At 41.9% G+C, this 14,427-nt stretch overlaps 1 protein-coding gene across 1 annotated transcript in view; it reads right to left on the bottom strand.

Moving 5' to 3' along the window:
* The window catches only part of PIK3R2 (phosphoinositide-3-kinase regulatory subunit 2), a 138,677-nt gene that overhangs the window by 11,031 nt on the left and 113,219 nt on the right, over window positions 1-14,427 (bottom strand). Inside the window, exons 7-12 of the mRNA XM_085638687.1 lie at window positions 13,453-13,538; window positions 10,465-10,570; window positions 9,389-9,487; window positions 3,681-3,861; window positions 2,566-2,691; window positions 760-902 (exon numbers count right to left, since the gene is read on the bottom strand). Of these exons, the coding sequence (XP_085494813.1) occupies window positions 760-902; window positions 2,566-2,691; window positions 3,681-3,861; window positions 9,389-9,487; window positions 10,465-10,570; window positions 13,453-13,538 (741 nt within the window). The remainder of the gene's footprint in view (window positions 1-759; window positions 903-2,565; window positions 2,692-3,680; window positions 3,862-9,388; window positions 9,488-10,464; window positions 10,571-13,452; window positions 13,539-14,427) is intronic.

Raw genomic sequence — 14,427 nt, 5'->3', positions numbered from 1 at the left:
AAATACAAAGCGCCATTCAAACACGAAGCATATCTTTGACGTGCCAACAGGAGGATAAAAGAGGAATAGAAATTAAAAACAAAATAAAGAGTGTGAAGGAAATCATTAAAAAGCGGACAGATCCACAGGTTTAGGAAGGATTTTATGAGAATTGTTTGAAGGAATTGCACAGAAAGGCAACTAATCGAGGCAAAATGTTCTGTTGCAATAGTTTAAAAATGTTAGTTTACACTGTTACAGACATTAGTTTGATCTATTTGATTTGAAACAACGTTTAGTACGATTTTATCTATCACTCTCGACCTAAATGTAATTCTAACCCGACCGCTCCCCATAACCCTGCCTGTAAACCTAAATGTATCCTTATTTATCCCTCCCGTTACCCTTAACACTATTCGTGCCTGTCTGTCCAGCTTGTAGATGCTTAACCTGTTCTTCGGGTAACTGTGACCTTCCCAGAATAGAACCTTGGGTACTACTCGCAGGAATTAGAAATGGCCGCTCCCTGAAACTGGGAATGAAAAATGCGCCAGTAAAATCTACCTTGTGTGCTTTAATCCAACTCTGTAATGAGGGGTGCCAAAGGAAACCTCAAACTTTTTAATCAGGCGCATATTTATTTACGTAGACCTTCTATGGGTATTAACATTATGGAGATGTTAACATTATTGCATGCTCTAATCTTTGGTGGAGAGTATAAGTATGGGCTAGAGTTGACGCCCGGCTCAGCAATCTGCACCATCGAAAGCAGGTCCTTACTTCTGTAGCTCTTGGTCGTTGCCCTCCCGCCTGAATTTCTCGATGTATTCCTTGCTGCACCGCTCCTGCGTCTGGCACTGCTCTTCGAAGATCTTTATGGTTTCGTTGAAGGCGTCGATGGCTGTGCGCTTCATCTGGAGTTCCTGAAAAAGTAATGGATACATGGAATATTACTGGCTACTAAAGAGACATTTTTTGGCCCTAGAAAGTGATAAGGACCAGAGGGTTGGGCAGGGTTCTCTCTCCACTGAAAAATGATCACAAGTTTGAGATCATCTGCAATTGACTCCTCTACAGTTATGATTAAGTTTTACTTTCATGTAAGATAGTCTTTTTTCTTTCTATCCCTAAGACACATTGTATGCATTATTTTTAAAAATTATTTACTTCATTGGAATTTGCTAAGTTCATTTCAACATAATTCCAATTCTATCTTATTTCATGTTTTGCATTTTTCTTTATATTTTCTATTTTTCCATTTAAAAATATAGGTATATAAAAATCCTAAAAATTATTCTGACATTTTTCTTGATTTGCTCTCAAGAGCAAATACAGAAGCAGAAGCATAGTACATTCCCTCCTTCTCTTTTGCATTCACCGCCACCATCAGCCTCTATGTTGATTTTATGCCCCTCACAAACCTTCGCAGTGCATATCACACAAACGAATAGGACTGCGTCTGGGATTTCATGTGCAGATTTTAATGCATAAAATTCAGGGAAACCACTGGATACAACTTCAAAAAATGTGGATTTAAGGAATAACCGGGAAGCCGAGACACAGGTGCAGGCTTAAGTAAGTTAATCCGGCTAATATTAATTTGTGGCTAATCACACAAGCAAAGGTAAATTTACTAGAAAAGTATGTGTGCACTGACGCAGACGCCTCAGTCACCTCTTCTAGAGGTGATCAAGGCGTCAGGATTCAGGCTTGTCTCCACTATAAGACCCCAGCTGAGCAGGCAGCCCCCACCACCAAGATACCTGGCTAACAAGTTACTGTGAACATCACATCTCACTCCTTGCACGAGCGTTCACCATGCAAAGAACAATAAAAGTACCCTTGAGACATGATAGAGTAGTCTGTAGAAAATGACTCATCCAAAGGAGCATTCTCATTGGCCAGTTTTGCATGGTCATCAACATGATGTAAAATATCCAATTACCGCCATGTGTTTGCTGAGCCTGGGTCCTGCAGGGCCACTTGTCCCACAAATGTAAACTGTGTATAGAACACGATGTTAGCCATATCCTCTCCGGCAGGTAGACTGCAGGATGCGGGTACACAATACGAAGTTAACAGAATATGAGTAATACGAGGCATGAAATGAGAAGGCTCCGTACAAGTATCGATGGTATGATCTCACCTTTTTTCTTCCTTTTTTGCATTTTTGGTTTGTCGAATAGTAGTTTTTAAGTGAGTGGCCTCTCAACCTCAAGTCTAATGGCTTCCCTTATCTAATTATTATTTTTTATCCAGGCTCAGTTTTACTTAATTTGGGAATTCTGTCTGTCTTCGGAATAAGAAATCTTCTCCCGCAAGGACTAATTTTTTGTCTTTAGTTTTTCTTTTGAACTCAATTTTTGTACATCTCTGCGTCTGAAAAACTGATCTTCAAATCAAGAGGCTACTGCTCGGGTACCACCGCCCACAAACAAACTGCTTGAAATTAGCATGATACAAGGTATGCACTATAAATGTTATGGGTAATGGTGAGCAATCCCCTGTAGGCCGCAGAGCTCCACTGGTATCTTAGCACTGCACGCCCGCGGACACGCAAGCGAAGGAACGATTGGCCGGTCGTACCTGTGAAGTCCTTGTATATTCGTCATACAAGGTGTCGTACTCTCTGCTCTTGTCCTGGTACTGCTGGTGATAGACTTTCAACTGTTCTCCGACAGCCTCCACGCTGTCCTCTTTCACCACCTGCTCCTGTGGAGAACAAGGACAAATGTACGTGTTAATGACACAAGGTGGAAGAAGGAACCGGTTTATAGCTTAAGCCTCCAATCATCTCATCTCAGATTCTTGCGGAAACATGTTAGGTTTGTGAACTATCTCTCAGGCCGCCCCACCCTTGTTCACAAAGAAACAATCTCTGATCAGTACTGTTCTATAAAGTATTACAAAAACTTAAAAACTAAGGAAACTTGAATGTTTTGGACGGCCGAGTGACCAACTGCTGGAGTATGACTCATTTCGGTCCCTTATATCCAACTATTTGGAAACATTAGAATGAGACTTTCTTAACAAATAGACACAAATCATGGGACCGAACGAGCCAAATGTACTAATTGTAGTTTTTTGTTGCATTAAAACTGACCGAAAAGTTTGTTCATGGATACTGTCCGCATCATGAATTGTGATAGTCAGAATTTTCTGAACATTTTTGAAGTAACAGCCTACAGAGTAAAAACCCATGGGTTGTCCCAGGATTACAGTCAATCCGTCAAGGCATGCATACGGTTTTTTATCCAGAATAGTAAGGACTATTGCTCAATTAGATTAAATACATATACCAAATTAAGGGTATTTTTGCATAATATTTTCTTAATTTCCTTAACTAACAAAATTAAATGTTTGTAACAAATATGGATCAAATTGCATTTCCCAAAAAAGGAAAAAAACAACCATTCTCCTTTTAAAAGCAGAGTTTTGAAAGACTTTGAACAATAACTAAGAGGCTAAATGGACTGCCGGACAATGATGTCACAAAAGATCTCAAAACCCAAGTTGACATCATCAAACAAAGGAATATTCTACAACACCTATTGTCGGTGATTGTTAGCGATGCAGGTCTGGCTGAAGAGAACAGCGTTGATTTACTACACCGAAGTGATGGTCCCAATAAAAGCAGAAATACCGTGGAAAATAAAAGCAGATTTGATTGAGTTGACATTAACCACGCCGCCTCGTCTCACCTGCTGGTGCTTGGAGATGGGGTACAGAAGTTTGGTATCCAGCTTAGCATTGTACTGCGCCAACGACTCATGTCGATAGTGATTAATCAGCTCTACAACAGACGAGAAGGTCAGAGGCTCGGAAAATCCATACTTCCCTTCGCGGTGGAATATCTTGATAAGTTTGTTGTTCCCGCCTTTCCTGTAAAGTGAAAACGGCTTGTAAGAGTTTTCACACTCAGACTATTTTATTACGTTTTCGAGATCTCTCTTTGACTTAATTTCTCAAGACCACACCCTGTTATCCCAAGTCTGTAACAATTTGTTTACTAACTGAAGTTAGAATTTGTAGAAAAAAGCACTAGGCCCCAGACACAGTAAGGCAGCTTCTGGCGGCGTGCATGCAGGATTGTCTTGGGACGTGTGGACAGCAGACTTTGGGATGCTTTACAACATGGAGTCTTTAATACAGTTCTTAAGGCACTTAGCAAGGGTATTGTAGCATTTATATAGCGCTCATACTCCATTGCAAGGCGCCTAAGAAATGCGTTACTTACCTGTAACTGCAGTTATCCAGTATTGGTATCTTTCATAGGTTCACATGCCTCAATCATTCCCCGTCGTCGGGATGGGAGTCCCCGGTACACAAGAAAAGTAATGTCTCACTAGACATATAGAGAGATAGGCCAAAGGCCTCACATTAGTAACATATCCAGGTCCTTTTGTAATGAGGACCAAACTCTAGTGAACAACCAATCAGCTATCACCACCCTCTGGAACCTTCCTGAAAGGAGCTCTAGTCCCTCAGATTTTCTACCGCACGTCGTGCTAAGGGAGTCTCCACTGAGCTCTGCTCAGCTTTTCCTTGTTTCTGGAATTCAAGTGCATTCCCTAGAGATCCCCAATGGGGATGCCAGCTTGCGAAGTTTTGGCATTTTGCGTTGTGCTGGGTGGCAAATAGATCCAAGAGAGCTGTGCCCCATTGAGAGATTATGCAGTTGAGTCTGCTGATTCAACTGACCGGTAGCAAGCTACATCATGGAGGCGTACATGGTTGGAAGAGTGTGGTGTTTGCTGTGACCATGAATGACATGTTTTTGTCTTAGAGTGCAGCACCTGTGTGATGGAGAGGGAGGCATGCGACTACAAAATCACGACTAGAGACAAATACGGAAAAACCTTAAACAATGAACTAGTCCCACTCAGAAAAGAAAAGTACAATGCTATAGTTATGAATTCTGGTAAAAGCAATGCAGATTACAAACTAGTAGTCGCCTGGATGTTTCTCTTCCCTGTCAAAAGCAAAATGACCAGAAACAAGTGTCTGTGCCGCAGAATATCACTGCACTAATTTTGTCCCAGGTTATTCAGGCTCTACTATACAGGCATATTACTTGTTGTCCTGATGATGATCCTTGTATTCCCCCAATGGATCGAAACGCCGTCGACACTTTAAAAACACCTTATACGTCTTAAATAATTCATTTAGAAATTGTAAAGGTGTTCAACGCGATTTGTTTCTTTGAAAATGTTTATTGTTTCTTTACAACAAACCATGAGCTTTGCCTGAGCCCCCTGTTGTTTTGTTTTGTATTTTTCTGGGTTGGTCAAATAGGACACAGGTTTGTGTCCCACTTTATGTATCAATGTTTAAACTATTGTTTATCTGCTTATAAGTATATATTTGACCTCTGTCCAACTGGACAAGTCCGCTTAATATAGTACTGACAGTCTATATTCATTCCGTTGTTTTCCTATCTTGAACTTTCTAGGGACCGTTGTTGTTTAAAATAGCAGAATACCACTGCTACTTGGAACTGCAGACGATCGCTTCTGCTGCAGCCTCGGTACAGAGAGGGTACGGCTTTTGGTTCTGTCTTTGGTCTGGGCTGGCTTCAGCTGCATGTGGTGCACATGTTGCACCAGAGCGGTGTCCAAGAAAGGGCTTGGCCCACCAGGCAGATAATTAATATTATTATTATATCGTCTTACAAAGCGCGCAGCTACTCAAAAAGGGCTTCCCGGCACTGAGCAGATAGAGATGTCGAGATTGTCTGCTTAAACAGCCAGGTCTTCCAACGAAACATTTCTATACTTGCAATTTCGCAAGATCTCAAGTTCAAATTTTCTTTTAACGGCTGATGGCTCGGTGACACCCAATGAGCGTCAGAGGATTTGGGGATGGATTGCATCAATGTGATGTCTGGGTCCAGGTTGAGAAGGTATCCAATCCTTCAGGTCTCTCAGCTGCCTGCAGGTCACAGTTCCAAAAACGAGTACGGCAATTATGTTTTGTACTTTTGTACTTCACTTTAAAAGTACCACAGTATAAACGAGTTACTTACCTGTAATAGTTTTGCGTGTGAACCTGTTGTGCATTGACATTCTGTGGATACGGTCACCATCATCTGGTGGTTGGGGCAGTAAACAATCATACTAGTTTAGCAATAAATATTTTATTTTCAGTCAGCCACACGAGTGTCCGTGTAACTTCCGATGTGCTCGAATGTGAGCCAGTAATTTCTCGATACTTGCCAACAAATTTTCGATTACTACAGCCTGCTGTATTAGAGGCTGCCGACAATATATTCAGAATAAATTCTGAACTAGGGTTACGAGACATATCGTAAGGAATGACAAAGGTTACGCACGGCGAGATTCAACAAAGGGTACGATTGCATATGACAAAATAAAATGCAATGAATGCAGTATGAATAATGTCTGTTTCACAATTGGGATCGTTGCAGGTTCGAAGAAAATGTAGTTTTGCATATTTGGGCACATGCCAAAAGTATTCTATTTTATTTATTTTAGTAGTTTTATATAGCGCTGGCAAGACCCGAGGGGTATCAAAGCGCTGCACAGCAATGATGAGGTAATTATAAGACAAAAAAATGTACAATAAAAATAAAATTTTAAGAGTCTAGACACATTTTCAGTCAATCTCAGAACAATAAAAAGATAACAGTTTCAAAAGCTACGTCATTCTTATTCAGCGATTGTGTATCATGATTGTGGAGTTGAGCGTCAAGTTGTGTAGAGCTTGTGGAAGGGGTAAAATGTCGTTAGGTGGAGTTTCCATGGTGCGACAGAATAGATCATTTCCTGGAGAGATAATCGTGCTGGTTTAGGGGAAATTATTTTAGCTGTCTCTAAGTCCGTGAAGGAGGGGTTGGTTCTAAGGTGTACTGGGAGAGAGCTCCAGATTTTGGGGGCGTTGACCGAGAAAGAGCAGGAGACGGCTCTTTGTCTTTTGGTGGGTGGGGGGGGGGAAGGGGGGTACGAAGAAGTGTGTTTGAACTTCATAGGTTTCTCGACCGGTCTGCTTTTGTGAGTTTAGCTGCGTAATAATCTGGTTTGCCAGTGTGTAGAGCTTTGCAGGTGAGACAGGCAGTTTGGAAACAGCAGTGTGCTTCGATTGGTAGCCACCTTAGATTTTGGAGTGCGGTGGAGATGTTATCCTGTTTCTTTGCCCCTGTGACCATTCTTGCTGTTGTATTTAGGGTGGCTTTCAGGGGGGCAGCGTGTGCTTTAGCAGCTCCTGTGAGTGTGTCATTACCATAGTCTAGTCTGGGCAGAACCAGTGCTTGTTTTGCCGTTTTTAGGTCATTAGGCGGGAGGAAGGGCTTGATTTTGTTGAGGAGTTTTAAGCTATAAAAAGCACCCTTTGCAGTGGGCCCTCCGTATGAGCTCACGTTCAGTGCATCAGGACACACGTGTACATAGATCATCCATTTGTAAACACGTTTTACTGCAGGCGGTCAGGGCATGTGTGTGTGTGGTTAGCGCAGGTGCACAGGAAAACCAAAGTAAAATATATATGTTCACCAAATCCAGGCTGGCGTGCTCCCTTCAAAGGATTGAGCTTCACGGAAAATCAAATAACAAAAAAAACATTAAACTTTCCAGCTGACAAGATGGAAATCTCTACTGAAAGTGGAGTTCATGAAAGCTGTGAACATTTTATGGAATTTTCCTCTCTCAGACATCACAGTATTTTTTTTGTGGGGGGGAGGGGGGGCTTTGGGTTCTAATTTCTCTCAGCTGATGCAGAAACTAATGTGAAGACAGGTGCATTTTTAATATATAAATTCACTAAATTGTGTCTACAACACAACAGGAATATATTTTTTGCACATCTCCTGTAGTTCGTCCCGCCACAAGGCAGGTTGGTGTGCGAGAGATGACGACTCCGCAACCACTCGAGAAGATCGTGGGAAAGGTCTACTGGATAAAATAGTTGACCTTCAATTCAAGGAAACAGTACTTATCCCGGCTTCCTCATCCGACACAGTGAGTGACCCTGGACAAATAAATTCCTTATTCTATAAAACAAGCACCATCCTTACTCATCTTTAAAAGGCTACTCAAAATCCTCAGTCGTAAGTCTCTCAACGCCTGTTCGTTGATGGAAAAAAATGTTGCCGGGCTAAAACATCCTCCCGCTCAAAATTTTACTTCCCGAGCTAGGATGCTTTTGGACAACAGATACAAGTTCAAAGATCTGTACTGATAGACATAATAGCAGTGGAAGGAAGGTCTAATCCAACGCTGCAGGGATCCAGGCAAGGTTCTGAGGGGGGAATATTTTAACTCCCAAATTCTGCAAGTTTGGAGTAAAATGTATTTGTAAGAAATATAAAAAGTAAATTCAATTCTTTCACACGAGCAAAAACATATTAACATTTGAAACAGTGGTGGTTTGGTGTTCTTGGTAGCTACTAACTCGATCAAACAAGAACAAGAAGATATCTTTTGGCCTTACAGGTCCTCTAGGGACCAGGAAGCAGCAGACTTGTGAGGGTATCTCCTGCCATGGGCTGTACTGTACACAACCTGCCGGCACAGCAATTCTACCACTTAGCGCTTTCCTTTCCTCCCTGATCGGATGTGTATCAAAGATTGGCTATTAAGCTTGATCCAACCAGTAATAGTGGCAGAGGGCCATCGTGACATCTTTACAACGGGACCAGAGTAGGTTCAATTTGCAAACCTACACCACGCTTTGGTGCGCGTCCTACCAAAAATGGCGACATGGCAGTCACGAAGCACACCACACAGTAGCTTTAGATGTGGCTGTGTTCTGAAACACAATAAAAGTGAATAGATTTTTGATAAAAAGTTCTAGAAACTCACGCTACAGGTAATTGGGGTCAGATACAAGCGTATGCAGAGGCACTCAACCTACAGGAAGAAAAGGGGGACAGCGGTGCAAGCTTCAGATGGCACACACTGGTTAGCTGGGCAGTGCCAGTGGGAATAGTTCACACTGAACAATGCTCTGTCCCTTGAAAACCACTGGAAGCGACAGGCTAGGCGTTGTAGACAACAAACACACAAAAAGAATGTTTTTGATGCAAGGAGGGCTGCAGCGTGCCACAGTCCCCACAGGAATTTGCAATTCTAGCACGTAATTCTAATTGCATTATATATCGCTTACTACCCCTGACGAGTTGTAGACACGCTTTTTCGACAAGTAGCACACTACTCCAGAACCGAAAAAGGATTAGTGTTGAATTAGTATAGGGAACTATGAAATTAATTTCAGCGGTGGACATGTGAGTTTTGATCACACCGAGCAAGAAATCATTTTTTGGTTAAAATCTGCACAATATGCAGCAGGTGTTGGATTATGTAGCAAATGCAGCAAATCCATAACTATAAGGAAAACGCAGCAGAAGCAAAATCGCATAATTCCAGTAGCCCTGCGTATCTCTGCTCAATCTTACCTAAGTGTGAGAGTGTACTCTCCTTGAATCTTGCTGGAGGCGTCGCGAACAAGGAAAGTTCCATCCGGGGTGTCTCGTAGTTTGTCATTCACTTCCTCCCTGGATATACAAGGTGAAAAAAATACATGCATGAATTTATGAACACCAAAAGCAACAAAGAAACCTCCTGTACCCCTAGAGGCCTTCAATCCCTGCTCCCTCTTCTTCGACAGCTGTGATTTGTCCCTTTAGGTCTATGGGGGCGGGGCCTACCAGAGTCTGGTCCACTGCCCATAGCAGATGAGGAAGGACGATTTTACACGAGGAAGGCAGCTGTTCGACACACGGTAACCAGAGGTTGGCTTTTCTTTTAGGAAAACGATGATAATTTTTTACCTCAACGTAGGACTGGGCTGGTCAAATCCATACCAACTTTTCAGGATATCCAGTTGAGATTATTTTACATCAATTAATCTAAACAACAAGCATTTACACAGCAAGTGGCTATATGGCAAATCTGGCACAGATCCGGCCCTCGTGGACTTACGATGAACACCTGGTAAATTAATGGTAAGGACGACAAATGTGTAAGAATTGTAGGGAGGATAAGATGTAGGGTAAGGTAAAGGGATAGTGTAAGTGGCAGAATTTTGAGAGGCTATACAGGAGGCCTAAAAAAATAAACCTATTCTTAAGCTCATCTTTTCACTCACCATTAACACGTAACTCAGTCTATCCTTACTTTAGTTTAACCCTTGCAATGACTTTTGCCAGTTCATGTACCCAGGTTTTCCTTTACTGGTTATTGTACCCCCAAAGGTTTTGATTCCTGAGGTTTTTTTTCCCAATAAAATAACTTCTCACATTTTAATAAATCAAAGCCCAGAGATGCAAAGAGCGCTCTAGGGACATGCAGCCTTCAGTCACCCAGGACACGTAAAAATGTAATAATTGACTTGCTGCATCTTGAACTGAAATACGACTTCTCCTGGGCCCAGTGACATCTCAAGCATGCGTGCTCCTATCAAGAACCCGCCCTCCTACAATGGACTAATGACCAGCCCCCCGCCCCCCAGAACCCAAAGAAGTATCGTTACCTGGAAATGTCGCCCCAGTACCACTCCGCTTCTTGCAGCGTTGTGCCATTTCCATTTGAGATGCTGCTTGTTGATGCTTTTGGTTTTGATGGCTTGGGAGGCAAAGCTGTAAAAAAAAAAAAAAAAAAAAAAACAATATTTAAAATAATAATAATAAAATTCAAAATATTCACAGCGCACTGATTCACTATTCACCGCACTGATTCACTATTCACCAAACCAACTTGGATAGTTTACTTCTGTAACGTCGTCCTACACATAATAAAACCAATGACATCATTTACACATAATTGTGATACAAGGTAAGTCTCACTGGAGGGACAGTATTATTGTACAGAGGGGTAAATTTGGTGTAAAGCGCAGACTCATGCTGGGAGGCAGAATCCAGGGATGGGCAAGAGGCAGGAAGAAGGTTCAGAAAAAAAATCTGAGGCACAGATATAAACAGAAAGATTCTCTAGATATTAAAAAAAAAAAAAACTTAATCTACCACAAGGGAATTTTTTGGAAAGGGGATAGTGAAAAAGATTTGTACAGCGGCGGGCAATGTCAAAGCAATATTCAAGCTTGCTGAAAGATTTTGGTCGGTCTATTCGCGTGATAGCAACACAGAAATGTAGTTTCTGACACAGGAAATGTAGTTTCTGACACAGGAAATGCAGCAGACGATGCATGCGTCAAGGTATCTTTCTTCTGTTGCGGCATGTGGACATATAGTCACCAGCTCAGGAAGTGAATGGTATTTCCTCCAGGGCTTTCACACACATGACAAACTTTGCTCAGACACATAGTTCACATTTTATTATATCAAACACAATGGTTTCCATAGAGTGCACTGTATTTGTTTTTTAATTTGATCCAGATGCACCAGAAACTGCATCAAGGTTAAATAATTGAAACAAATAATACAATTTTTAGTTTACAGAATAGTTTGCGGTTCAAGCACTTAAATTTGTCAGCAAATATACAAAGTTAGGAATTCCACGCAAAGTTCATGTCATGGACGTGCCACTTGACAACGCAAGTGCCTCTTTCGCAGCGGCTTTGGAATAAAACTGAAAAACTGCACAGGCTGCGCTTTCTGTTGACAAATGTGGTGAGACTAAACCTGATGCTTATTTTTCAAAGACGTCTTTACGAGAGGAATTTAAGGTGATTCTATAATTTAGCTCCTCTGTGGTTACGTTTCGACAAAACCAGCCTGGGCAGCTTCAGCGCATGGTCAAAATCTAGAGAACTTCCCTATTTCTAGTTTAAATGACCCAGAACCCTTAAGACACGAGAGGCTGGTGTACGGCCATCCAAACGAAAAATGTGGTTTGTCAACCTGTTCTCAGAGTTCTCAGGATTATAGGCCTTTAAACACAAAATTCCCCTTCTACAAAGCAAACAAAAACCTAGGCGTTCTCACCAGCCTACAATACAGACTCGGTGCCTCTCAAGGAACCCAGCACCTGATTGCTAAATTCTCTATTTTTTTAAATAGTGTTTTCGATGTTTACACTGGCCTGAAAGCAGAGCCGTGAGACTAGTATTGACGCCTCTGCGCGAATGGCGGCCAAAAATATCCCAAAACTGTTAACATTTGGAGGTGCTGGAGAAAACTGAAGGATGCATTCCAAAACTATTTTTAGCACCATTTTCCTGGTATAAATTCCTCATAGGTAAGGAGGTACCCCAGAAGGTTCCTCTAATGGAATGCTCTGAGCGTGGTGGTCATGAGCGGGACGGGGGGAGGGTCTGGAAGAGCTCGCTAGATCGTTTCCTGGCCACAAGATCCATTTAGAATAGCACACTTAGCCTGTGGTCTGGTGTGCTGTTCTGGAGATATTTCAGGGTGCTGAGAAATGTTTGGGTGCTGTGACCCCCGATCTAGAACTAGACCCAAATCGGGTATCCGAGCGCTTTACATAGCACCCGTTGCATTCCATGAGGACACATTCATTTTTGTTAGGCACGGGGAGATTGAGTGATTTGCCCAGAATCACAGGATTTTCAGCGTCTTAGCCGAGACTCAAACCCAGTTCCCCAGATTCGAGGACGACCGCCCTAGCCGTTAGGTCAACTTCTCTCACCATAGTTGAATGCTATCTTCACTGGTCACTGTATCTCCCTTCGGATTCAGGACCACAACTGTAACTTGGGTTTTATTGAAATTGTTATAGAAATTTATTACAATCAAAATAAGTTATTTACATTAGCGGGGGAGCCGTTTCGTTTAGAACAGACCAAGCACGATCACTATTGCAATTTTTTGTCAATCGCTCATATTTCCTCATTGGGTGGTGGCCTTTTTCAAGCCTGTGCGCCTCAACCCCGTGAAAGCATCGTTTGACCCGTCACCTGAAATCTCTGTTCCCTAATTGGGTAATCCAAGCACTTTTTAAGATTCTCATCTGTTATTGAACAGCAATTTTTTTGGGTGTGCCTCCAATACACGCTCTTCACCCCGTATTTTCTTCCAAACACAAACGCTTTCACATTCTTTACAATGGTTATTAATGTTTTAATTTGAATAAACTGCTATAGAAATATTTCACCAGTTTTTACAAACAGGTACTTTAATTTTTAAGAGAAAAACTCAATTATCTTTGCCTAAAACTAAGTACTGCCTTTCTATGTGGTCTTCCAACCTACTAAAGTGAATAAGCTGTAAGCGACCGCATTTTTAGCCTAAAGGTAGAATTCTCTTTTTGAATCTATAAAGCTTGAGAATGCAAGGTAAACAATGTGTCACAACATGCTAGCAATATTTAATTGCACGGATTCAAATAAATGTATAAACAATTAAAGAGTGCGGGGGTTTGGTGCCCACTAAAGGAATCTGGGAGTATCAGGCGTAGGAAGTTCAAATTCCCACAGAGCTGGCTCACAAATCGGTAAAATGAATGCCAAAGAATTGGTCAAATTAGCACCCAATGATCACAGCTCTTTCTGTTTGTGACAAGCGCTATGAATGTGAACAAAATAATTTTCCCTGCACATTACCTGGGGCAGGATTTCCTTGCTGCGACTGCCTGGTATCAACCAACAGCTCCAGGGCCAACGATGAGAAATCCGGGCCGCCCTCGGAGCTGAAAAACAAAATGAAGTGTGAGGTGCATTCACAAGAAGTGTCTTTTTAACCCCATCCACCACAATGACATGGGTATAAACGTGTATAGACTCCCTAAAGGAAGAGAGATGCGCCAACAACCTTGTAAGGAAACTGGTAAGAAGACTGGTAATCCATAAGGCATATTGGACGCCACAGAAAATATCAAAGATGGGGAGTCGAGAGATTAAGAAATGTCCGAAGAGCGGTGAAGACAACGCAGTTGAGGTCCATCTGTTTTGGCGGTGTCCCTCAATACAGGCCTTCTGGCAGAAAGTGGGTAAGACCAAATCAGGTATTATGGGTCAAGGGATTAAGTTGACTACACCCTCTGTGATCTTTGGGGTGTTTCCAGGGGGGGGGGTAGTTAATCGAACTCTAACAAAAAAATCATAAAGCTCTTTTTTTTGTTTTGATTCTGCTTGCCCGGAGGGAACTGTGTGTTAAGTGGATTTTACCATGTCCCCCAACTGAGGATGAATGGATTCACTCTATTTAAAGAGTCTCTCGACTTGACCGGGAAGTAAACAGACCAAGGAAAATAGGTTCTGGGAAATTTGGGATGGCTGGGTTAAGACATTTGTTTCTAAAGGATCTCATTAAGGGGCACCTTTAGTTGCATAAACCTTGTACTTTGCTCTTTTCTTTACTTGTTTTGGGATTAGAGGTCCTTCTTCTCTTATTCTTTTGAATTACATTTCTTTGGTACTTAGGGTACACTTCTGTTGCTTGTGTTACGGTCCAATGATTAACAATTTGCAATACAGGTTGCTTTAGTGGCTGGGCCACTTTCAACTATAGCACCTGCCTGTAAGAGATTAGGAGACATTTCCCAGCCTAAGAGGTAAAATCTCTGACCCGGGTTAATG

This window comes from Triturus cristatus, chromosome 12, assembly GCF_964204655.1.
Source record: "Triturus cristatus chromosome 12, aTriCri1.1, whole genome shotgun sequence".
NCBI classification, from domain to species: Eukaryota; Metazoa; Chordata; class Amphibia; order Caudata; family Salamandridae; genus Triturus; species Triturus cristatus.
This window is presented reverse-complemented; position numbering and strand designations above follow the sequence as displayed.